Source organism: Lepidothrix coronata, unplaced genomic scaffold, assembly GCF_001604755.1.
Source record: "Lepidothrix coronata isolate B3197 unplaced genomic scaffold, Lepidothrix_coronata-1.0 Scaffold69, whole genome shotgun sequence".
In the NCBI taxonomy this organism is placed as follows: domain Eukaryota; kingdom Metazoa; phylum Chordata; class Aves; order Passeriformes; family Pipridae; genus Lepidothrix; species Lepidothrix coronata.
The window spans coordinates 700,681-726,978 of NW_016690249.1; the positions used below are offsets into that span (position 1 = coordinate 700,681).

The 26,298-nt window shown below is 47.4% G+C and overlaps 1 protein-coding gene and 1 long non-coding RNA gene across 3 annotated transcripts; one reads left to right on the plus strand and one right to left on the minus strand.

Annotated features, from left to right (window-relative positions):
- Positions 1–4,311: 4,311 nt before the first annotated feature.
- Positions 4,312–15,541, minus strand: LOC108499069. 2 transcript variants are annotated; one of them, XR_001875408.1, is made up of 4 exons: positions 15,400–15,541; positions 15,167–15,309; positions 10,410–10,500; positions 4,312–4,493 (listed from the first exon to the last, which is right to left on the minus strand). It is a non-coding gene; the product is annotated as an uncharacterized LOC108499069 (long non-coding RNA). The 2 variants fall into 2 exon arrangements; XR_001875409.1 differs by lacking the exon at positions 15,167–15,309 and having other exon boundaries at positions 15,344–15,541.
- On the plus strand, positions 14,846–19,173 carry PDX1 (pancreatic and duodenal homeobox 1). Its single transcript, XM_017818537.1, has 2 exons — positions 14,846–15,329; positions 18,159–19,173. Exons 1-2 carry the CDS (start codon positions 14,936–14,938, stop codon positions 18,545–18,547), a joined length of 783 nt encoding a protein of 260 aa, XP_017674026.1. The 5' UTR covers positions 14,846–14,935; the 3' UTR covers positions 18,548–19,173.
- The last annotated feature ends 7,125 nt before the right edge of the window (positions 19,174–26,298 follow it).

Here is a 26,298-nt window from a genome sequence, read left to right on the forward strand (position 1 = left end):
CAGAAGCCACACAATACCAAAACCTTGTCACACAAACCCAATACAATTAGACAGTATAAAACATGACTTATGGGTATTGGAAAATGTTGTGATCCATATGCCGTGATCAACCCAAACAAATAACTTCAGTCATATGAATGTCTGTAAAATCCAAGCAAAGGGAAAAATTCAAATATATGTGTCCTTCTGTCTTAAAATAATACCTGCAGGTAACTGCTGGATGTGACACTGGAGAGCAGAAAATTACAAAAATTGTCATTTTGTCGTGACTAGAGAAAGAACTCTTCCAGGATCTAATTTTTCACGTTAGTTGTCTCCTCCCTCCAAAATTTCAAAGCAAGACTACTGCTCTGCACTAATATGTATAAGTTACTGATATTATTATTCAGAATAGTGCCAGTGGGGTCTGAGCATGATGTAAGGCAACTCACAGTACTTGAGGATGGGGTTGAAAACTATGACCTGCTCACAAAGACTTGTACAAAATGCTCTGGCAAAACTGTTTTTCAATTGAAAATGGGGTTCTGGTTCAATAAATTTTCGTGAATGTGTTTGTCTCTTTATTTCAGGGAATGTAATTCCTCTTCTAATTGATGGTTTCAGTCTTTTGCTACAAAATCAGAATCTTGAACCAAATGTTTCTTGATTGAAGCCAGGAGAGATTAAATGTTACTTTTTGATTAAAATAAATAGATTTTTTTTTTTAAAGAATAACCACCTTCAACTTTTATATTTAGGACTACTGTCAGATTTTCTCACCCTACCAGGCCATTATGAATTCAAAATCCTGATCTATAGCTTGTCTATCAAGTTTGTGGGATCTGCAGAAGCGTACCTGCAAAAACTCTTTCACCTGAAATGAGGTGATCCAGGACTTCAGCTGTATTGGAGAAGTTTCCAGTCTTGTATTGTAACAAGCTGTATATTTTCACCTGTTGAAATAGCTCTCCTTGAATGTCTCTAACTGAAAAACTGCTGAACACTACATAATTTGCCTGCCTGTTAGCATCTGGTAATATGAACAGTGCTAATAAGCCAAGAAGCATTTTTGTTCTTCGCAGTTCTTTTGGTTAATAATAAGCCAGTCTGCATCATGTTGTGTAGAGAAAGCCTTGAGGCTCAAGATCACTAAACTGAAAAGATGGTCACAAATTTTTCCAGACTGACAGATTAGAAAAAAAGGGATTAGAAAAAAAAGGGATAAAGGAGTGCAAAGAAATATCAGGGAAATATTTTTTTCTGCTTGGAATATTTTTATTTGACATTCACCTACTTTCAAGAAGCTATCCTAATTCATGTCTAGTCCAGGTTTATCCCCTTGCCCTGCTCCCACCTCACGTCACCTAACAATAAACCTGTACATGGAGAAGAGGTATTGCCCATACCTGAGGACGTGTTAGCAAGTGGACTTCTCAGGGCTTTGTGCATGGGAAGATGCTTGCACAACCTACTGCCTGCCTGCCTTCCTGGAGGGAAGCTGCATCCTGCACAAGGATGTGGAACTGTCTCCACCTCTTAGTATGGATCAGCCCCAGCACTTAAATGATGCATTCTGGTTAGACTGACACGGGGTGGGTGAGACCCAGCTCTTTTGCCTCTCACTGCTGCAGATGCTTTTGGCTCTGCTGGTCACTCTCATCTCTGCTTACTTTTAGTGGTGACACCATCTCCTAGCACGTTTATCTGTCCTGTTTGGGACAGTTGCTTCACCAGGAGACAACTGAAACCTAATATCCCTGTCTACTGTTTATAAAGTGGGCTAGGACAACTAGCTCAGACAGAGAAGTGCATAGTGGAAATACTGAGGAATATGAAGATATAGAAACAGTTGCACAGGTCAGGCTGAAGATCCATGCTGTTGGGTATCCACTACCCAGCAGTGGCCAGGGAATGCCTAGCAAAGAAGAGATGAACAGGAAAACCACCTAGGGAAACACCAGGACACTTTCACTGGCATAAGTATTTCTTTGACTGCACTAAGATATCTGTTCACTCAATTGCTTGTCCTGGAGAGAACTGCAGTTGGGTCAGGTTAAATGTCACACTAAATTAATTCTGCAGCTGAAAACATCTGTGTAACAGGCAAAGCACTGATTATGAACCTGGGCCAGAGCTTTCTCAGGCAGTAGGGAATTTGAGTCAGCGGTCCCATTTCTCGGGAGAGTATTTTAGCTCCAGCCCTGCTGTAGTGGCAGATGGTTTTTTTGTGTCTCAGAACAGGGTCTTGGTCAGCCATACCTCTTTTTTTTTTCCACACTTATTCTTCACTTACAGCTAAAACAAACAAACAAAAAAATTCTCCCTTTTTTAAGGTTTTTATCTCCCTGTCAGTGAATGCTTTAAAGACTATTTTTCTATAATCCCTCTAGAGTGACTTTCCTGTCACCTTAAAACAGGCTCCGCCCTAGTCACAGCTTCTGTCCCTGCCAGTGACAGCTTCAGCTCAGGCAGCTCTGGGGTGTCCATCTCAACAGCCCGAACTGACATTTCTGATCTACTCATCAGCTGCAGCCCTAACCCCCTAACTTTCTAACATTATAAACTTCTTTTAAGAGCATCATAGAATTCATGCATCCATGGTGCAGCTCTTCTGTACTAATGAACACTTCACAAAGCACACCTGTAATCACCAATTACAGTTGTAAGCAATTTGCAAGACCTGTGTTTGTGTATGGTTAAGGAAAAAAGCCTTGATAGTCTGCAAAATTGAATCTGCCAAGCCTTGTGGCAAAAAAAAAATCAGTGTCTGACACGGCCACCTGTTTACACAGTGTGTCCCGGAGGCAAGAAGCACAGGACCTGACCTGGCTGATCACAGCAGGCTCCTGACCCAGGCTCTTTTACTGCTTGGGAAAAAAACAAACCAAACCAAAATAAAAAGAGCAACCAACCAAACAGAAACAAAACTCTCTTCAAGAGAGTCCAGGAACAAAGTCTGGTGCATCAACTTCCTCCAAGGACACCTTTCCACTGCAGAATGTACTTGTCCCCGGTCCTTGTGCATGTCAGCCAGTGTTTTTCATGTCTACACAGAGAAGCTGCAGGGAAGTCTAAGGAAGGACACTGTGGGAACAAGCCAGCAGCACCTGCATTCAGTTAATTAGAATCAAAAGGGAGTGTTTCGGCCTTGGAGCTGAGAAAGAGTGTGTAAATCAAAGCATTGAGTTTGCAAAAAGTCCTGGGAATTCTAGCTAACTGAATGACAACACCAGGTGCTGTTTACCAAAGAACTCTAATAAAGGGGAATGTAGAGACAGTTCTGTGGAGAATTCGGAAAACTGAATCATGCTGTGTGTGCAACCTCATTTCTTCATCGTCTATTGGACACCTTTTCCTCTGTGCTTAGCCACAGGTATACTTAGCATATACAGAGCAGGTGCCAGGGCTGGGGTAAAGGTCTTTGGGATAGGGGAATGGTCTTTGTGAGGGAGGCCAGGTTCCTTGGTGACCTGACTGAAGTGAACTTCTGTGTTGTTTCCTGAGGCAAGAAATTGCTCTATCTTCCCTAGCCCTGTAGACAGAAGTGCTTTCCTCTTTAGCTCCCTCTTTCCACCCTCTCCTGTCAGAGCCACATGGGTGAGCCTGTACTTGGAGACATGCAGTGGCTGGTGGCTATCTGACAGATAGCTGGTGGCTATCTGTGGCAGAAGGTCACAAGTAAAGTCTAGGTGGAGGCACAAGGCATGTCATCCTTGATCTCTGTCATCCCATAAGGCAGCAGCACTTCCAGAGGGAGTTCACTGCTGGCACAGTGGAGACACCCTCTGCATGTGGTGGTTTCCATGAATTGCCTAGCTGCAGAAAGATGTTTGGGTGCCAGACAGCTAGTGCAGTTGGGGGATTGCACTATTTAGAAACATCCTGGAACATGGGAAGAGCTTCCTACACAAATGTTAATAGAAATCAAGTTAGCTGAGAAGTTGCCATCAGCTGGCTGTCCCAGGCTGCCCCAGATCAATAACTACTCAGTATTATATTAGCCGTGAGCTCTGAGGACAGGGGTGTTTACCATGTAATAGATAGAGTGATTTACTCAGGGGCAGTGACTTAAGTGAGAGTCTGAAAGAGCTGACTTTCATAGAAGAGGCTGTAGGCATCTCCTGTAGCATGCAAACCCATCCCCTGCAAGGGTGATCTTCCTCCAAGCCACAGTGGATCATGAAGGCGTACTTGTGGCAAACTTCTGGGACAGCCATATGTTACAGGTCAGAGAAGTCGCCCCCACTGTTGAACGTGTGAGAGTGATACCCTGACCACAGGGCAGCTGACAAATGGACATTTAGTGGGAGTTGAATACATGCCAATGACAAGATGGTAGGAAATGTGGCCGGTGGATACCAAGAGGATTCTCTCTTCCTACGGCAAAGGGACTATTGGTGGCTGACCGGGCATGGCATGACCTCTGTAAGGATCAGATAGGAGTGTTGCTTGGTCCCCCTGAGACCGTGCTAAGTGGCTGGTATGGCTCAGGCTCCAGGCACAGTCCCAAATGTCTGTGGGAAGGAAAACAGGCAAGTGAGGGACATGAGAGCAGCCCAATACATCCACATTCACACCTCACCCAGGTGAGGTATCACGTTAGCATCACCATTTGTATCAGACTATTGCTGCGACAGTGGCAGTGTTTACAAAAGAATTCAGGGTTTGGGCACAACTTCCCACTTCTTCTTTCTCTCAAAAATGTGTTGTTCATGCCTCTGCATTAGCAGACAGTGCCAAGTTAAAACAACAAGAGAAGTAGGCTCACAACTACAGATATCAAAGCCTGAGTTAGCTGTTCTCTTTGTGGCAGGTGAAGACACATGTGTTAAACACGTTGCATCCGTCTGCCTGGTGCTCATGTTGAGTCAGCGATTAGCAGAGGCCCTTTGCCTTTCCCATGCATGGCTCAGGTGTTGTCTCTGAGGGCTTGGCTGGCTGCCTGGTTCTTGAGGGGAAAAGCCTTGTGGAAAAAAAAACATGTGGTCTGCAGACGGCACCCCCTAGAGCCCGGCCTTGCTTCTCCTGCAGAGGGAGAATTAAAACATTTACAACTGTACACTCAGGAAGAAAAGAGGTGCGGGCAAGGCAGGCACATGGAGGCAGAGTGACTTGTGCCAGAGTCTGGTTTGAAAGGGGTGGCTGAGGTGGTGAGCAGCACATGGTGCAAGTAAAAGCCACTGGATGGCAGGAGGGAGAGCAGGAACTTTTGCTTTGCTGAATTCTAATGTGGACCCTTCTTCCCCTTTGACTCTTGGAGTGTCTAAATCTAACTCAATAACAAAGACATGAGGAGCTTGGGTGAAACCACAGGGAAGGGCACAGAGGGTGTTTGCATTGTGACCTCACCTCCAGAAGAGATGGTTTCCTTCCCATTGCTCCCTCTTGGCTCCTGCAAGGGCATCAGAGCCCTGGCAGCCCCACGTGTCCTGACTCCAGATGGGAAAGAAATCATAGACTCATAAAATGGTTTGGGGTGGAAGGACCTTAAAGATCATCTAATTCCAACTCCCCTGCCGTGGGCAGAGACACCTTTTGCTAGACCAAATCCTTGGCGATGATTCTGCATCCGCCCAGAGCTAATGTTTCATCTTGGGAAAAGTGTTAAATCCATCTAGGCTTTGAAAACGTACTGATATCAAATCTGAATTTAAAACAATTTATACATAGACCATAACATTTTAATGGGAAAAAATACACAGTCATTTCAAGCTTGAAGAGTTTAAGTAGTATGGTTTTGTATAAATGGCTGATATGTTATTTGTTTATTGGGCAATCTGCGTTTTTATATTGTTTGTCAGGCTATATAATTTTAGGTGAAAGCTTTTTAGCATGCTGCACCTATGAGAAGAACTTCCTTTACATACAGTTTTCTGCTCCAGAGTGCATAGAAAATAGACTGCTCGTTGCCGCCTTACACTCTTGCACTGTTAACCAGAACCTGGCTGCTCCATAAATTAGACAACCACATTAACAGTTCTGCTGCACAAATGAGCTGAGCACTAAATAGCTGATTTCATTTGAGGTTCACAAGAGGATCATTTAGGTTAAGGGGTTAGTTTTGTCAAGGGTAGCACTTATGTATTCAATTGGAGGTTTCCTAACCAAAACGGGGAGTAGGAAGTGGACATCAAACAAGAATGAGAGACCTGGTTTCTTTCACTGGGGTTAATTCTTGGGACAGGTACCTTCCTTCCCCTGAGCCTCTGCCTGACTTGTGCTGCTCTGGGTGTTTGGACTGCACATTACTCCAAGGGGAGGTTGTCTTCTAGGCTGGGCTGGTGTCAGAACAGCATGGCCAAGGATGGCTGTGGAGTTTCTGAAAGCTTCTTTCGTACAAGGTGATGTCTCACTTCCTTCAGTTGTTACGATGAAATTACTCTTGCCAAGGTTTCTGCGATGCCACGTGGATTTTATAGACTGTGAAAAACTGTTGTAGATGCAGTGTAGGAGAACAGTTTCAAATTGAAAGATCTAATGGTCATGCCTGGCTAGAAACCCAGTGGCTAGATGTTGCTCTGTTGAAGCCTACCAAGTGGCATTTTAAAGTCCAAAACCCAGTGCAGCCTCTCACTGCTGGCTCAAGCCTTCACCTGTTTCTTGGCAATGCAAACCACCTTTGTCAAGAGACAGTGCAGGCCAGCCCAGAGCCTTTACAAATTCAAATGAAGTGAGAGTAACCACTGTGGTACAATCTCCCTGCAAGTGACTGTCTTACAACCCCTGTGCAAGCACTGTGTACTCACTGTGCACCCTTTGGGCTCTCTCCAGGCTTGCTAAGAGTCCAGAGGTGTCCTTCCAAGGATCAAACCCCCAGTGCCTTTCTAACCAACCAGGAGAGACTCTTATCACTCGACTCTACCTCAAATAGTCTCCTAAATCACACTGAGTGTTTTCTGACTGCCACTTTTTAAAGCCTCCTGTTATTCCTAAAGCTTGGACCAAATACTGAGTTAATGATTACTGGCTGAAGTTTCAGTGGTTAGTTTGAGGGGACAACCTTTTCCAGCCTTCTGGACACCTGAGGCAGGACATTTAATCAATGTCTTTGTCCTTGTCAGCTGATGCATTAAATCAGGTGGTGTTCAAGTACATAAAATCATTTCAAGCTTTGACAATGTGCTTTCCAGTGTGCAGGTAAGGAGCAATAAAACCTACATGCATCATTCAGTGAATAACAACCTAGTCAAGCTTTCATTTAAATGTGCAAATCTATACCCATTATGTGTGTACAGCTCATCATCACTTCATAAAGATAGTGATTTTTTTCTAGTCTGCTATGTAACTGTGGGTTTAAATCAAAGCTTTTTGAACTTGAGCTGGACTTGCAAATCTTATGCAGAAATAAATATATAAATACTGAGCAGAAATGGTATACAAATCAAGGAAATAAATATACAATTAAGGGACTGGGAAATACTAGATGGAAATATAATTAAGAAGATTAGGATAGAGAAAGAGAAAATGAAAGAGAAAGCAAATGAAAGAGAAAGTGGGGAAACACAAGGTAAGGCAAGGGGCAAGAAAGGCAAGCAGGTGAGTTTTGCAGATAAGTGGAAATATTCGAAGCTACATGGATCCATAGTATGTCTAAATTGCACTTAAAAGAGTATATTATACATAAATAAGAAAAGCTAAGAGATTATATACTACACAGTAAATATTTAGATTCTCTTTTACACAGAGGAAAACAGTGCCCATTGTTGCTGAGCAAGTGAGCAATCCATATTATTTAATTGGTTCTGCTTATTTTTGTGTTGGTGAATTATCTATAAAGAAATTTTAATTTCTTTTCTTCATTTTTTAAATGTGAGAGGTCCTAAAAACTTTTCGTAAGGCGAGTGTCTCTTAATTAAAAAAATATGCAATTATTTAAATATTTAGAATTCAAACTTTTTAATGACCAAATGAACATGTAATGTGTAGATACTTTTCCCTTGTTGGATAAACACAAGAACTAGACCTCTTGCACTGTATTACACAGACAGGGAATTACAAGCAAGGAAGCTGACTGAAAGGCTTCAGTTCATACCACATCTACATACTCTTCGACGTGGCATTTTGTCTACTGCCCTCCTCCTGTTCTTTCCCAGGGCTCCTCTCTTGTCTACAGTATGTTATAGCAGAACTCAGTTAAAAGAATTCTGCATTTGTTCTACTTTGCCTCCTGAGGTCCTTGAGTTCAAGATTTAATCACTGTTGAGGCGTGGGTTTCCTTCTGGTCTTCTTTCTAGCGCTGTTTGGGTGCTGTGAACCTTACAGACTCCACAGAGAGAAGTGCTAGGAAGAGGACCAGAAGGAAACCCATGCCTCTGTCCTCTGAGCATCAGTGCTATAAAATCAACAGTGACAGCCCTAGGCTGTTGCGGTATCAGTTATGGAGGGAAGAATGAAATCTGATGCCTTGATTTTCAAATGGATTTCAGTCATTGCACAACCATATATATACCTCCTGAAATCCACATTAAGTCAAGTATGATTAGGCTAAAACTGCTCAGAAGTGCTAGTGGACCCACCAGCTACAAAAAAGCCTGTGTGGACAGCACTGGAGGGGGTCAAGACACTTCCAGAGCCCAGTTCTTGTAGCACTGCACGTTCACAACCAGATTTCCCAAAAGTTTCCCCTTCTCTTGGGAGTACCTCAAGCTGCTGCAGACCAGTCACCCAGAAAAGTAAAGTGTTTGCAGCTGGAAACCCTTTATGGAAAATTTAACCCAAGAGATTCATCAAGGTTACATTATGTCCCTTTTGTCAGACCTACTGGAGCACCCAGCAGCTCAGTCCAGGTCCTGCTTCCCACTTGGGCAGAGGGCTGGTGAGAGCACATCCTCTTCTCTCCTGACCTCTACACCCATGATTTTCCCTGTGAGCAGGGACGGGGAAGTGGAAAAAGGTCTGGTTGGTGCACTCTTGGGTCTCACCCAGAGCTGAGCTGGTAGCATGCCCAAACCCAGACCTTAAAATGCCTTCTTCGGAAGGGTGAGCATCTTACACATCTTTTGCATAAATCACCTTCCTCCTCCATGCCCAAGGTTGGAGGATGGAGTATATCTCCCAGCTTTTCAGCTATTGGGTTCAATATCACAACTGCCAAGCAGTGAGCTGTCATTCAGTCCTGAGGACCAGGGCAGGGATCTGCTCACTGTTGTAAATGGATTGTAAAGGACTTAGCTGCTAAGTGATGTGCAGCAGTTCAAACTTCGACTAAATGTAGGCAACTTTGCACAGAGATTGGCCTGGGGAGACATTGCTGTGTGACAACATCCCAGCAGGACTTCTAACATACTTAAATCCAGCAAAGAAACACAGCAGCTAAGAAAACAGAGCAGGAAAATTCTGTGTCGAGTTGCTGTCTCAAGGTGTCAGCTATTCGTCACTGTTGTTTGGAGAGACTTGCAGAGGAGGCAACAACTCGCACGCCCTCTCCACACAGCCAGCTGCCGGGCGTCAGAGTTTCCCAGCTTCCCTTTCGTACCTGTACAAAAAATTTTAAGGAAAGTTTCCCCACATGTTTGGTGAGAGGTAGAGATATAGAATGGAAAATTTCAGCTCAAATGGTTGAAGTCAGGCAAAGTTACAAAGGACAAACAAGAGGGGAGTACTACGGTGAGAACTGCCAGGTGCCACCTGGCCAGGTTCTGTCTGAGCCCCAAACCTGACATGCCTCAAAGAGTCTGGGGTTTTGGGGAAAAATTAAGCAGGCAAGGGATGTGAGGAAGAATTCTTTCAGGGTTATGATTCTGCCCTGAATTCCTTTTGCTGTAACTATCTGAATATATATGTATATGTGTGTGTGTGTGTGTGTACATATTAATTTTTTCTACTCCTATCTGATATAATAGACATTAATTGGAAAACAGAAAGTTGTGTGAGGCAGACAACATGAAATAGCTGTGTTTTCAGCGGGAAGGTTCACAGTATTCAAAAGTAATTCCTCAACTCTTCTTACAAGACAATGAAATTGTGTTTCCCATCCCTATCAGAAAATAAAATCATTAATATTGGGGGACACAGAAAAAAAATTTAAAGAGTGTAAAATAGAAAGAGTAAAAAGAGATTACGCATATAAGACCCTCTGCTATTCTCAGACTTCCCAACGCAACTTCCCTATATATTTGCTAAACAAGGTCTTATTCAAAATGGCTTACATAAACTTGTCTTCCTGCAGTTCAAGCTGTGGCCCACGCCTGCAGTGTGAAGAAGCTGATGCACAGTGGGAAGAGCAAACTGGAGCTGCTGTGTGCCTATGCTGAATCACTCTGAGACCTAAAAAAGCTTCTTGCCAAAAAAAACCCAAAACTGATGAACCAGTCTTACTTTAGGGCAGGTGGAATAATTCATGCTCTCATTTTTATCGTTAGTTCTGAGAGGGAAAGACTGATTTGTTTTCACATGGTTATTGATTATTAACCAGCTTTGTGAAAGGTTACCTTTCTGCTAGATACAGCCATGGTGGGGGGTTAAAAATCAATCCCTGGGAAAGCTCTGTTTCCCAGTCAGCTTCTTCTCCCACTGTGGTCCCTTGTCACAGATACAGTTTTCCCGTGTTGGTTTGAGCACAGATGAGAGAGAAAAATGAGAGAGAAAAAGATTATCATGAATATGTTTCACTCACTTTCATTACTTCTTTTCTGTCTAAATGTGGATTCCACAAAAGGTGTTAAGCACTGAGAAGTCGTTAAATATTATACAGATATAGAAAGTCAAACCAGATTACTTTAGAGAATTGTGACTAAACTGTACTCCTTACTATTTTATACCCTAATTAGACAGTCAGAGTGGTGGGAAGAATGAGGAAACTATCATTGGTCATAAAGTAAAGGGAAATAATTTAGTAGGGGTTCACAAATTACTTGCATTGAAAGGCAAACGAAATGCTCCTGTCACCTTTCCTAGAGGAAAAAAGTTATACTGCATCCAGGTGGTTTTACATTTCACTGATCTCAGCAGCCTGTGGTGATACCTGTCAGATACTACTGGGGAAGAAGTGGGCAAGACTTCCAAAATACAGTGACTCACATTAAGCCCCTATATTAACCAGTTAAAGGTGAGAACATTGAAAATGCCCTTGAATTTCAAGAGGCATGTTGTACATGTTGGCATATATTTTAAAACCACATAGATATTGCATTAAGTAAGTGACTTTGCTTTGCAAACTCCTCACTATTCAGAGAGATTTATATTATATTTCAAATGTTTAGGCTTCATATAATACAGAATAAGACTAAACCACACAGATTGCCTCTTCTCTGTCAGGCGAAGAGCAGGCTAGAGAATGTGATCAGATCTTAAAAAGTCCTTAAAACATACTTGGTAATTCAAGTATTGCAGTGCAGTTATTTTGTGATCTTACTGCAGGATGGCAACAGCTGAGTACCTGAAACATTTGTTACTGGTGCTCGAATACATAAATTCCTGCGCTTGTGTTGAGGATAATTACAACTTGCTGTCCTACTTAACATTGCTGCTGTCACCACCATCCTTCAATTACTCATATAGAATCATAGATTCATTTTTGTTTAATCTCTTGGAAGAGCAAGTTTAATATAAGAATTTTTATTTATGCAGACAAATATCTTAAGGATGAGTGTCAGAGGATGGGGCCAGACTTTTCAGTGGTACCCAGCAACAAGACAAGGGGCAATAGGCACAAACTGAAACATGGAAAGATCCATTTGAATATGAGAAAATACTTCCTTGGTTTGAGGTTGACAGAATACTGGGACAGGTTGCCCAGAGATGCTGTGGAGTCTCCTTCTCTGCAGATATTCAAATCTAGAGGTTTTTCTCAGCCTGAACTACAACTGTATTGTAACGGTTGTGGGACCATGCTCACGCATCAGAGACAAAAGTGAGCTGAAAGTGTGAACTTTCCAGCTCATTGATAAAGCTGGGCGACCTAAACACGCAGGTCATAAATATCCCCAATTGTGAGGGGCTTCTAGAGTCCTTAAAAACTTCCTAGAGCAGGTAAAATACAGGACTTCCAGCTGAACTGCAGCATATGTCCAGACAGGCTTTAAGGTGAGGGAGAATCTACCTCATCCATTATTAATTTGTTTTAGTGTGCAACGTGTCCCTTACTTTTCTGTTTTCAATAATTAAAACTTGACTGTACATCTATCAGTGGTAATAATATTTGTACCAGACATCTTTTCTGTGCATGGTTACTTTCAGACTGAGGACGGCCGAGTTTCCTGTCACTCCAAGCCTGTCAAAACCAAAGACTTGGGGAGTAAGGACAGGGTAAATTCTCAGCAGAGAGATGAAAATATATAGACAGGAGACTCTGGGCTCACCATTCAAAGTCTACATGAGAGCTAGAGGAAATGATGCACCTTTTAATTTCTTACATTTTGCCTACACATCTCAAGGCTCTTCTTGTTGGAAAATTAAGACTGATTAAATGCAGCCAGGTGCAGGGTCAGCAGTGTCACACACAGCAGCACTTAATATGGGGAACCCTTCACCACAAAGTGGTGGGAGGCAAAATGTTTGCATATGGTTCCAGGGGAGAGCTAAAGTGTGGCAAAGTCATCTGAGGACTAAAACATTCACAGTGCTCAGGAAATTCTTGGAGTAGAAAATTCTGGGAGTTTGGTAGAAGATATTTGGTGTCTTATCTCATATGCAGACCCTGCTGCGACTGTCTGAGGTGATGTGTATGGATGCAGCGATGTCTGCAGAGCCCGGATCTGAGGCAAGCAGGGACATTGGTCATTCCCATCACTCTCACCTGCCTCTTCCATCGCTCTTTTTCCACATCAAATGGGTACTTGGATGGGACCCACTGACAGTTCAGAAACTTCTCCTGGGAACCCACAGCTGTGGAAGGACTCTTAAGCCAAGTATCAGTGATTGTATCCCAGGACGAGGAGGAGGAGGCAAGCAGCGGAGATCCCTGGGCTCGGGCTCCAGCTAGGCTCAGCTCCTCATCCCGTGGACCCCCGGCTGCGGGACACCACCACCCCAGGGCCTGGACGGGGTCCCCAGTGCCGGGATACCCAGCGAAGCCCTTTTCCTGCACTGCAGCTCACCTCCTCGTTGTTAGAACGGCAAAGCGTGTCCTTATCGACTGCTCACGCAGGCAGAATGAAAGAGAATTAGCTCTAAATTATACGAAATTCATTTGCTTTGTAGGGGGAAGTGTTTGCTCTGTTTGGAGACGTTCGTTATATAGAGAGGACCGCATTAAGACATCGGGTAATGGTCCTCCCTGGAGATGAATCAATTTGCTCTGGGTTTTATGGCCTCGCGTTTGTTTGTCCGCGCCGGTTCCCCGTGGAAAACCCGGAGAAGTAAGTGCTGCAGGGAGCAGATCTCTGGGGAAGGAGCTGGTGATGCTGGGCTGAGGTGAGAGCACAAGACGTCTCCAGATCAAAGGACACCCGTGTCTGCAAGAGATGTAAGCTGAGGCACCGCAGGCGTGCTGAGCTGGCGGGGAGAAATCCCCACTAACGGAGCTGCGCTTTCCCACTGGCCGCACACTGGCTGCGGGCCCCACGGGGACACGTACCCTGCTCAGCATGCCAGGGGATGGAGGGGGCGGGTGCCGGGCGCGGGGAGCCCGAGCAGCAGCGATGTCTATCGGTAATTCCCGCTAATAAAATACTTTTTCGCTATCCGCACTATAATTGGTTTACAGCCTTTTTTGTTTATTTATCCATAAGAGCTGCTGTTAAATGGCTCGGGAAAGCAATCGCTTAATGGCTCAATATTGAATCAAAGGCTCAGTGTGCTTTCTAAGAGATGAGGGACCCGCGTGAGTTCAGAGCGGAAACTCATTTTAAGTGTAATGGACTGGGCGGGTTTATGATCCCACGGAATCGGGCGCAGGAGCGAAGTACCGGGACTCTGCTGCCTCGCCGCTCGGGGTATGCATCGTCGCTGGCCGAGCCGAGCCAAACCGAGCCGGGCCGACCACACGTGCCCTACACGGAGGGGCGGGTGCGCGCCCCGACGGCTGCGGCGAAGCCCCGGTGTCGGGGGAAGCGGCGGAGAAAGGAGGCGGGCCGGGCACATAGGAAGCGTGCCTGCGCCCGAGCCGGAGAGAGCGGCGGCCGGGCCGAGTGCAGGGAGGCAGGGAAATGATCTTTGTCCCTTTCGGTAGCTCTCCGCCTCCTCATAGCCTCGTCACCTAGTCAACCAGCACCAGCTCGGAGCAGATTATCTCCAAGGGTCAACACATTGCAGCCCAAGCCGCGGGAAAGGCTCCCAAATTTACCCCTTGGGCAAACAATCCGCTGCCTATCGCTCGCTCTGGCGATAGCATTGTGGTCCTCACCGACAACATCCCCCCAGGCAGGGGTGAAAGGGCAAAAAGCCGGTCCTGGCCTTCACCCAGGGCTCTGGCATACGGGTCCCCCTGAGGAAGCGCCCGCTCGGCGCACTCTGCTCGTCCCCGGACACCGCATCCTTAGCCGAGATGCCCCTGCAGCCCGAAGTACCCTTATGCCAAGGAGCCAAATGTACCCAGCCCTGGGAGGGATTTCCTCTCCCTGCCCGAGGGGTGTTGGCTTATAAGCCGCTCCTGGGCAAGCGAGTGGAAGAGGGAAAAGGTGTGTTTAGGGACCATCCCTCCCGGAGCGCCCTGCACTTCGGGGCAATCCCCCGACTCCCTACCAGGCCCCGTAAATCCCTCGCCGCGGGGCTCCTCATCCCAAAGCAGGGAGCGGCACCCGGCAGAAGAGCAAGGGGTCCTGGGGCCGGACCGACTGAGAGCAAGAGGGTTGCGGGACCGGGGCCACACCGGGTGGCCTCTTACGGTTCGCGCCCCGCCCCGGAGGGCTGCGGGAGGGCTCACGTGGGGGAGAGGCGCCTATGGGGAGGCGGCGGGAGCCGGGCAGGGCGGTGGGGCCCGCGGGGCTGCCAGCTGTCAAAGAGGCATCCCGGGCTCCGGGAGAGGGAGCAGCCCTATGTGTCCCTAAGCTGAGAGAACCCCCTGACTCCGCTCGCCATGAATACCGAGGAGCAGTATTACGCCTCGGCGCAGCTCTACAAGGAGTCGTGCGCGTTTCAAAGAGCTCAGGCGCAGGACTACAACCCCAGCCCCCCCGCCTGCCTGTACATGGGCAGGCAGCAACAGACTCCTTATTCCAGCGCCTTAGGGGCTCTCGAACAAGGCAGCCCGCCAGACATTTCACCTTACGAGGTGCCCCCCATCACTGAGGATGCCGGGGTCTCCCACCTTCATCACCATCACCACCACGCTCATCTTCCTCCTCCCCACCAGGACGCGTTGCCTTTCTCAGACGGGGCGGACACGGGAGCTGTAGAGGAGCCCCGAGTGCAGGTGCCTTTCGCCTGGATGAAGTCCACCAAATCTCACGCCTGGAAGGGACAGTGGACCGGTAAGCCCCATCACCTCCCTCTGCCTCTGCTCCCCCGCTTCTCTCCCTCTCGGCGGTCAGGAACCCTCACTTGCACCGGTCCTGTTCCCACCGCTCGGATGTACTGTGGAGAGGTCCTGGAGGGTCGCTTCCCCTCAGCCCTCCCCTCAAGACCCGCTGCTCTGCGGCTGCTGCCGTTGGGTTTAACGCCGGGGAGGGAGCCGACACTCCAGTCCGTGCCGGCGGGCTCACCGCTCCCTGCGCCTGAGCAATTATTAACGAATTATTTTTCACCAATTAACTAATTGTGGCCAAGTTGAGACAATGTGCAAGTGCCTCCTGGGCGCTGCCGCCTCGCCGAGCACGGTGTGTCCGCGGGCGCGGTGAGCTCCGCGCGGGGGCCGGGTCCGCGGAGGGCGAGGCCAGGGGTGCGGAGGTACCTGCGAGGTGGAGCGGGCGGGGAGCGGCAGGCAGGGCTGGCGGGCAGGGGACAGCCCCCACCGTGCGGGCGCGGAGCAGCCCCCAAGCCCCCGGAGCAGCCGCCGATCCCCTTTCCGCTGCCTCTAGGCTTTTCTCTGTGCAGAGCCCATCTCCCGTCCTGGTCTCTCTCTCCCACCCCTCCTGCTTCCCGGTGGGTTTTAGCCATAATTGCACCTTTCCAAGTGAAAAAAACACGGCAGGGAAAACAATGCACAAACGAAACAGAGCTGCCAGTGAGAGGAAGAAACTCTATCTAGGCAGAAAGTTCCGCTGCCCAACAATATTTCTGTCTCTGCCCTCACAATGTTATCGTGTCCTGCGCCTCCGTCACACCTATAGGGCAAATATTATATTAATGGCTTTGTTCAAATAGACAGTTGAAAAAAGGACCGGAGTATTAAAATCACCATGAAATAGTTTGGGAATTGCATGGGACAGACCGAGGGGGAGGGAAGAACCGGCGGCGATCCCCAATCTCCAGGGAGGCGCATCTGCCGGCAAGGGTTAGGAGAGCACGCTGTCTCACGCCGCGGACACGGAGGCAGAGACTGTGCCAGTGAGGAGGAGGAGGGGAGGAGAGAAAATCAGATAATTTTCATTAAGTTGAATGTACTTCTGGAACAATAATATTACAAAAAAGAAAAAAAAAAAAAAGGAAAAAACCCAAACTTTTGAACTACATCTTCTTTCTCTGTCTCCTGTACCCAAGGAATGACAAAACCAGCAGAAAAGAGAAACTTTCCCCGTGGAAGCCTAAAACTCTCCCCTGTTCCCCCCAGCCCTCCCGGGAGGTGCAGGCAGGGGCCGTGCATTGCTCGGTCCGTGAGATGTGTGTACAGGCACACGCAGCACCGGGTCGTTCCTGCCGGAGCACTCCCGCAGACCTTAAGGGGCCCCGCGCTGTGCCGACGCAGCCCTCGTAGCCAAACCCCGACGTATTTTGTACTGTGTATGTGTCAAACTATATACCCCCAGGATTTATTTTTAGTGGAAACCCATGGAAGCTGCGGGGCTTTGCGTTGTTATTGACTGGGAAAGGCGACCAGAGAGGCCGCGGCCGAGCCCGGCCCTGTGCCACCCGCCGTGCCCGACTCCGGGCTCCGCCGCCGGCCCGGGGCATGCTGGCCGTCTCCTGGTGCCCGGCCTCCGACAGATCCCGGGCGTTACGCCTTCCCAGTAGCACTAGTTTATTTTACAGTAATAGAACAAATTTTTTTTTTCAGCTACAAACACATGCATAGTGGTTTATACATAGGTTTAGATTTACAAATATTTTTATACATATACACATTGATTTTAATATATATTTATGCATATACACACACAATAGGATTTTTATCTGTAAACATTACAGATATATTTAAATATATATTAAAATACATATATAAGTTTATATGCATAAGTTTATACTTACAAACACTGTATAAATAAATAAATATAAAATCATGGGAATAGAAAGATGAGCAGTGGGAGACTCCGCGTAGATCTCTTGAAATGACTGTGTCTTGCTGTCTGTTTAAATCACCGTTCCCTACAGACGATATCACCCCCGAAAGCGTGACCAGCTAGGGTCTGGAGCTGGCAAAAGCGTCCCGGAGTTTCAGTGCCCAGCTCCGGCCCCTCTCGATGAGCCGCCTCTATCACCTGCTCCCCAGTGCCGACGCAGGAGTGCGGCGGCCACGCTGGGAACGGCGATTGAGCTGCTGCCGCTTTTTACGGGAACAAGAAACCCAAAGTTTCACCAACCTGGCGAAACGAAGGGGCTCCAGTCCCGCTCCTGTCCCTGACGCGGCAGGCCCAACAATTATTGTTGCTTTGTTTTAGAGGGGTTTTTTTGGTGCGTTGGTTTCTTTGGAGTTTTGGGGGTGGTGGTGTTTTGGAGGGCTTATTTTTTTTCGTTTTGATTTCTCTGTGTGTGGTGGATCGTTGTTTGGTTTTCGTTAGGGGTTTTTTGTTGGTTTTTTTTTTGTTGTTTTGGTTTTGGGGTTTTTTTTTTTTTTTTTTTTTTTTTTTTAACACGAATGCAAGCAATCGTAACCCTGGATCCGGGACCCCTTCGGAGCTTTCTGTGACACGCAAGCGATGGCACGTGAGCGTCTCCCACAGCTCGAGGGACGGTGCTTCCCTGAAAATCTCATCCGAATTATTGTTAAAAAATATTAAATTATTATAAAATAAAATAGCAGCAGTTGTTACTGCCGCCACTAGCTCCACCTCACTGTGCCCAGCCAGAGAGCTCCTTGAGGCCTCTCCTTCACCCCGCTTGCTTCCCCTGCGTGTCCTCCACTCCGTGCAGAGGTGCAGGGATGTGGCCCCCCTAGCCCGATGGGGCACCTAGGCGGGCCGAGACTGACTCTCGCTTCTCTCCAGGGGGGTCCTGTGTAGTTGAACCAGAGGAGAACAAGCGGACGAGGACGGCGTACACGCGGGCACAGCTGCTGGAGCTGGAGAAGGAGTTTCTCTTCAACAAGTATATCTCCAGGCCGCGGCGGGTGGAGCTGGCTGTCATGTTGAACTTGACCGAAAGGCACATCAAGATCTGGTTCCAGAACAGGCGGATGAAGTGGAAGAAGGAAGAGGACAAAAAGCGCGGGGCGGGCAACAGCAATGACCCCGAGCAAGACTGCGTGGTGACCTCCGGAGAGCTCCAGAACAAGGAGGATCTCCAGCCGTGCCCCGCCGGGAACCTGACCTCGGAGGCCTCCAGGGACCTTCTCGCCCCCAGCCTAGCACCCAGAAGACAGCAGGACTCTCGATGAGGCGCGGGGAGCCCCACGCCCCGAGACGAGGAAAAGGATGGAATCGGGGAAAGAGGCGAGAGGCTGGCACAGGCTTCCCACCGCCCTGCTGTGCCGTGCCGTGCCGTGCCGACGCTCTCCTGCCTTCCCCCGGGGAATCTCTGCCTCCACTCCGACGCTCGCGTCCTCCGAAAACTAAATGTTCAGCTGTAACAAAGAGAGGCTCACTGTGGGCCGCAGGGCCGGAGTAGGCCTCAGGGAGCCGCCGAGACGGCGGCGAGCTGTGCCCCGCTCCCCCGAGCAACCCGCACCACAATGAGCCCTACGGGGCAGCTTCCCCTGGGGAAGGCGGGTTTCGGGTGGCCACCGACTGTGTGTGCAACCCTGGGTGCACGGAGTGGTCTGGGAAGCGGAGGAGAAACGAGAGCACGCCGCCTTACCTCGAACGGCTGCCCGGTCGGGGCGCGCGTCCCGCCGTGTCCGTCGGTTCACAAGCGCGGACGCGGAGCAGAGCATCCCGGACCATCCACGGGCTGGCACGCCGCCGTCCCCGTCCCTTCCAGTGGCACCAGGGCATCGGCTCTACCGAGGACTCCTCGGGACTGTTACTTACTCCTTTGGAAACTGGAATCTGGTTTCTTTCGTTCTCTTTTGTCTTTGGGAAAGAAAAGGGCGGGGGGTGCGGGGGAAGAAAGAAAAAAAAAAGGAGAGAAAAAGTTTAAATATTTAAAAAAAAAAAAAAAGAGCTTTAGTATCCTGCGGGCAGGATTTGACTACACCGATGATCTGTTCCCAATGACGGGCATAGGCAACCAGACCCTCCTCCGGGCTTAGCCAGCGGCTGTGGGGACTCTGCGCTGCCTGCCCGTGTCCGTCTGGGCTCCGCGGGGGACTCCGCGGTGCGCGAGGCTGCACTCGCCTCCTCGAGGGGCGAGTGCGAGCCCAGAGATGCAAAAGAAAATTCTCTGGTAATCTCCGGGAAACGAACAGAGGTAGATCGGGCTGCGAGCCCAGAGTGGGACGTATCTGGGGGGCTAGGGTTGGTCCCAGGTACATTGTCCTTTGAGGAAAAGCTCTTGCCTCTCTTCCAACCCTTCCGCAAGCTCGGATTCTGCCTTAGAGAGGAGAAACCTCCTTGCAGCACAAGCTACTGTCCCCCAGCTAGGCTCCGCGTGGTTTTTCTCTGCAGACACGCCAGCAGAGGCTGGGGGCCCTCTGCCTCCCGAGGCACTGCAGAGCACCGAAGACTTTTCCTGGGTGTTATTTTTGTCCCATCCTGGCGTGTGGGAAAGGCCAGCTCCTCCGGACTGGAGAGGAGAGAGAGCCTGGCCGGGGCTTCCCTGCGGGGAAACCCTCTGCGGGGTGTTGCGGGGGCCCGCACCGGCCGCCCCGGGCCAAGCCTTCTGTGCCATAAGGAACAGCTTCCCCGTCCCGATAACGACGAGAATTTCAACTAAGTGGGGAACAAATCACATCCAAACTATAAACAGAAAACAACCCTTGGAAGGAAGCAGGAACTGTCCGGTTTTCTGTCAGTCAGGAGGATCTGCCTCCTCTCCTCGACGGAGAGGTTACTGCCCTGTACCCAGCAGCAGCAGCCACTCGAACATCCCTCGGGGACTGCCACAATCCCTCCCGCGCTGAGGGCCCGGGCCATGGGAGGAAGAAAAGGGGGAGGAGGAAGACAACCTGTCACACCCTGACCAGACAATGATACCAGTCCCTCCGCTGAAAACGAGGGGGAGAGGAAGTAGCTTGGCACACCTCTTTGGTTTTTTTCCCGTCTTACATGAGAGTTTTAACACTAAGGGGGAGACTCGAACTGAAGCTGTAATTTGTTGCTTTTCTTTCCTTTGGGGACATTAAGGTCTGTGTGCAAACAGGAGCATTTCTGGTAATTTTTCCTGCAACATGCCTGAGAAATTTATCATCCGAGACTGTATATCCTTATTCATCAAAACGCATTCAATGAGTGAGAACTTTTACTAATGATTATATAAGCAAAATTCGAATAAAGTTGTTCTGCTTAAGAAGCAAAACACCATAGTAATTAAAGTAATATTTCTTAAATTTTTGGGGGACATGAAACCCTTTTTAAACCTCAGTATTTCTAATCACTACTCATTAACATTAATCTGTCACTTGTAACATGCAGTGGAACAATTTCCACATACCTTTTACAATGTCTGGCACTGACAGGCAATTGCAATTTGGGAGCCACTATGAAAACAGACCTAGCTGCAGGAAGTATGTCTTCCACAAAAAATACCACGATCTTATGCTATGATTTGTAGAGCCCATTGGCCTGGGTGAGCAGCATACACTGTGGCTGAAGTGTTGCCTGTCCTTTCTGTAGTATAGTGCATTCAGTTTCGATTTTCTTTGTGCACTCATGTGAAAACAAAGAACTCACACAATTTATTTGAATCGTTTGTCCACAGTATCAAGGTAGTATTTTTATTAGTAGAAGCAGAATCAGACCTGTATAGTTTAGTTTTAATAAAGTATTTTTTTTCTGAGAGTTGGCATAGTTTATGGGTTTAGCACATACACACACATGCACACACATATATATATATTCACCTTTTTACAACTGCACCAATGGAACAATTAACATTAACTAAATCAAGACAGTTCTGGAATCTTGTAGAGCTAAAGATTCATGGTAACTTCACCTGACAGAACAGCCAACCCTACACAGTGCTGGAAAAAGGCAAGACTGACATGGAGAGTCATGCCATCTCACCAAAAATAGTTGTTCAGATACATCCATCTTCCTAGGAGACACCTCCCCTTATGAAATAGTTTGTGATCTGTATGTAATCACCGTTAACCTCAGGATAGGATTTCCACAAACATTCTAAAAATACTTTTAAAATTAGGCAAGAGATGAAAAGTGTGAGATGTCTTTTTATTTCCTTCTTGGGCAACAGTGAAATCCTTTAGGTAGGTGTGGGAGAGGTATGTCCCCAAGACTCATAAGTGTTCAGTGTTAATTATTTTAAAGAAAAGCTGAACTAGATTATGGGCAATTTCCCCCTCCCTGGCTCTGGCATCCACTGCACCACAAACTATGGAGACATCAGTTCTATCTATGTCTTCAGGGAAGATAGTGAGGATGAAAATCTTGACTGAGCTTCACACAGGCAACATCTTTGCTCAGATACATCCCCCAACACTTCAGTGAAAGTGTTCTCCTGCTTCTGCACTACTGAGACATTGCCTGTTATTCCATGAAAGGCCACAAGGCAGAACCTCTCCTTTTTCCAAGCAGAGCTGAGCATCGAAGGTGAATGGCACACAGCTAGGCCAAACTTGGCAGGAGTTTGGGGCTGCTGGCATCTGGGAAGCTACATCTGCAGCTCTGGTTGGGGCCTCTGCTTTGGCTGAGGCTGAGCAAGAGAAACAGGAGCTCATGCACACTCTGTGCTGACCCCTGTTTTACCTCCTCCCCCTGGGATGATGTTCCACGACCCTGCAGTAATGGCCATATGAAAAGTAGGATTGCAAGACTGTACTTGTCTCCTCCATTACAAACCCATATGTTTGCCTGGAAATCCCTCCATTTATGAATAATTATTTCCATAAATCAATTCTGAAAGCAGTGATTTAACCTAAGGTGTGAAAGTCTTTCCAGTCTGACACTGTACCTGCTACCTCCCACGCTGTGGTTGCTGCTGCTGCTATGATCACAGCTGAGGAGAAGTGTTGCAGGCTGAGAGAAGAAAAATTGCTCAGGAAGACTTCAGTGATTTGAAGTGCAACAAGGGATGGGATGTTAGCCCTGCAATGACCACCAAAGCAGGGACTGGTGGCCTGGGCAGTGCATGTGTAGTCTGTTCTCCAGATGGGACAGAGTTGGCTGGGGGTTAAATGCTGGGGTTCAAGGCTTGTTTTGGGAATAGAAAGAAATGCCATTGGGTTCCCTTCATTCTTGATAGCTTATAGGGTTATTCTTATGAGACCTCTTCACATAAGCATAGGCAACCCATGCAAACACACATGCAAACACATGGCTTCCAATAAACTGTGACTCAGAAAGGCAGTTCTCTCCCTGCTTTCTTCTACTCTGGATGGGGATAAGAATGGCCAGATCTTCAAGGATATTTTTATATCAGACACATTTTTATATGTGTCTGGTTTAGCATCTAGGGAGGAAAATGAAACATGGAAACACATACTAGCAGTGAACATTATCTACTTTCACTTATCTACTACTTACATTATCTACTACTTACAAAATATAACATTTATATTTTATCTTCCTTGCTACTGTCCCACTGGCTTCCAGCACCCTTTGCAGTATCTTTCTGTGCACCTTGCCAGCACCCATGTGCCCCAGCTGTGCTTTAGCTGCGAGCACAAAGAATGGTGGAGAAAGTGCATGGAGGAAGGTAAGGTTTCTCCTAGCCTCCACCTTTCTCCACCTCTTCTCCTCCTACCACTCGCTGTCCTGGTATGCAGCTCCTCTGTTCCCTAGTGCTTTTGGGATCACAACATGTGCAGGAACAAATAAAATGCAAAGGAAATGAGCTGAGTCCCTCTCTTTCTCCAGAGTGCCTCAGTGATGAGTCAGGCCTGGCCAGCCTCATTCATGCGGCAGGAAATTCAAACACGTGGTTCCTCTACTATAAGGTCCAACACACTTGCTGCCTCATATCAGGGCTTGTTCCAGAAATCATTTGCTTCCAGCATCAGCACCACTGGAAGGATAAAGGCTGCAGTTGTGCTGCATCCCCATGAGGTGCCTTTAGGCATGTTCACAGGAGCCTTGATGTCTGGTTCCATCTGTCAGGATTCACTGGGCATAAGAGGCAGGGGCCTTGTCAAACAGGCATGTTCTTCACAAACAACCCAAAAACACGTTGGAAGGGAAGAAATTCAAGAGATGAGGGTGAGCTAGACCAACAGATCAGGAACAGAAGCATCTCAAGTAGGTGTGGAACACTGGCAAAGAGGGGGTTGCTGGGCTTTGTCTCGTGAAAGAGCTGGTCTGGGTATAATGAGCTGGTGACAATGGCAGCTTCATTTTCTCCCTGTTCTTTGACCCAGGCTGAGGAGGAGAATAGCATCTGCTCAAAGAAACCTTGGTACAGTGTCCTTAAGATCAAAAAGTAAAATACATCTGGCAGGCTCAGAAAGCAGAGGTTATAATGGTTTGTGTCTCCACTCTCAGGGCTAAACTTGATAGAGGATACTGGAAAAGTTGTCTCCAAGAGTGACTGGTAGCATGTTAGTATTTTGTTTGAGCAGGAGCAATGTGTGCCATTATTTATTTAGCTTTTTGCATGCTTTGGACATTCCCTGTGGACCTCAAAGCACTGAACAGAGGCAGGCAAGGATTAGTGACTTCACCAGTGTAAGAAAAAGTTAGAAACAGGAAACAGAGCTCCCTTTGGAGACAACACAGGATACCCACAACCCTTGCTGGGAGACCAAGCTATCTCAGGACCAAGGTGGAGCTAGGGTAGAGTTACCAGGTACTGGACTGCGCAGAGACCTGTGTTTGAACACCATTTCCCTGGGCCCAAACCCTTCTCCAGGGAAAAGCAAACAGTTACCTGCTGGAAGCCTCAGCTGGGCGTGGCATCTTAGGGCTCCAAGCCATGTTTTGAACACAACCCCTCTTGGAGAGGAGGCTATACCTCTCCACAGCAAGCAGTAACAAAGGTACCCCCTTGCATCCTGGCTTTTAACCACTCTTCAGCACAACTGGTCAGGTCCTTTTAATTCAAACACATGCCTCTCACTCCCAGCCAACCTTCTAGCAGGGAGAGCTGATCTATCATGTGGTATGCCCTCTCTCTTTTTCGAATGCTAGGCCCTTGTTGGTGAGTCAGTATTTGGCTAAGGGTGAGACTGTGTGAGGTGACATTTCTCTAGATAAGCTGGCAGAATAGCAAGTCCTGGTTTGGAATTTTTTTAATCCACACTGCACACTGAATTTTTACCCCAAGAATGAAAATTGTCAAAAAGAGTAGGAGGGGAAAGGCCCCTCTTCTTTGAAGGCATCGAATACTTTACCCTGGAATGAATGTGGTAGAACTTGTTGCTAAAGTCACAGCTGGTTCCTGGAGCTGTGATTGGAAACCTGCTCACAGCTTCATCCTCTGCTGCCTCATCATCAATGTCTTGGTTCTATTCATCCCACAGACTTTAGTGAGACAGTTTTACTTCAAATAGAAAGATATACATCTGATGTCAGGTGTGCAAGGTGTGCAAGACAGCATTTTGAGCTGTGCATTACATTAGGTAGAGGTAAAGGCAGAGGAAAGGACCATAAAGCATGGAGCTGCATGACCCTTACACGGCAATAAAGGGTATTCCTTAGGAGCATCCCTGAAGGAGCAAAAAGAGATTTAAAACTGGAACTACTGAGCTTTCTGCTTTGTGCTTCTGCCCAAAGTAAGATCACTTCAGACATGTTGCTCTGTCCTCTTCACTAAGGCCTACATAGCTGCAGATTTTCCATCTTCTCTGTTCCAGTGCATCCTTATTCCTACCATGACTGCATTTCCCTAACATCCAACAATTCTTACTTGTTGCAATTATAGCCCATTGTTTCTTGCCTTGTTAGCAAGGAGAGGACAGTGTATTTCCCTTCTCTTTAAAACAGCCTCCCAAGAAGCCAAAGGAAAAGTTTTGGAGAAGAAAATTAAATTTTTAAGCAACTCCTGGCTTGTTAGAGACTTGCTAGAGATATTAGCAAGAGCAGTTTCCCGGAGCTCAAAAGCATAAGCTGGAGAGGATAGGCCTACAGGGCAAGCAGGGGAACAGTGCTCCAAGTAGCGATGGAAAGCAACACCATCAGTGAGTGGACGGGCAGAAGCATGAGCTGGCACTGCAAGCAGGAGGGGTCAAAAGACAGGCAAGTAAAGGCTGAAGCACTTTGGTTTGTGGTGGGGAGAAGCCAGAGGGAGGCATTAATAGTGAAGAAAAACGGTAACTGATGTAATGCCAAGACCTCAACAGCTACAGGATTATGACACCAATGAGGTCATTATCTGGGAATGCTGTTTCACTTCTAGGGAACAAGTCATGATACAGAAACCAGGTGCTTTGTGTGTTTTACTTAGCTGTTAATTGCAGCTTGCACCTTTCTCGCAGAAGCTTAATTTGCCCTTGTAATGTGGTGGTGTTTTCTCAACCTATCTCCACATTCCTCCTGGTCCATACACTGAAGAAAAGTGTTGTGATTCTGGTAGAGATTTCCATTTCCTGCAGTTTCTCTGCAGTAGTGTTTATTCACTGTTACATGCAGGGCTTGTTCCAGCTGTCCCTGGTTATGACAAATCAGGTGCTTAGAATCCAGGTTGCTCAAGGCTCTACGTGAAGCTCTTTTTTGGCAAAATGTCCATAGAACTACCTCACAGTTCCTGGGAAAAATAATCTCAATTTGTTTATATGCAGGCACTGGAAATTGTCAGAAAAACTGCAGAGATGTGGGAGATAAAAATCCATTTGAGGTGGCAGATTTATGTCCTGCTCCAGCAAAGTTCCATTTGGTCCTATGCCTGCCTTAATCTCGTACTCTCAACTTGGCTCTGAGAAGTGAGGTAAGCCACGCAGCAGCACTGTTCATGGAAGATCTGAAAAATCCTGCCCTCCCAGACATTAAATGACACAGGGTTGGGAGCAGTGATAGCTTGCTGGAAAATCTTAGTGTCTATGCCTCTTCTCCAGAGGTGGTCACTAGATAGGTCAGGGCTTCATTCTTCACTGGTTGTAAACCTATAAACACTTGGGAGAGTGGGGAGAGGGAAGTTTAGGAG

Coding starts and splice junctions, on each gene's coding strand:
- PDX1 (XM_017818537.1), top strand. CDS start 14,936: ATGAATACCGAGGAGCAGTATTACGCCTCGGCGCAGCTCTACAAGGAG. Junction 15,330..18,158: donor CTGGAAGGGACAGTGGACCG/GTAAGCCCCATC, acceptor GCTTCTCTCCAG/GGGGGTCCTGTGTAGTTGAA.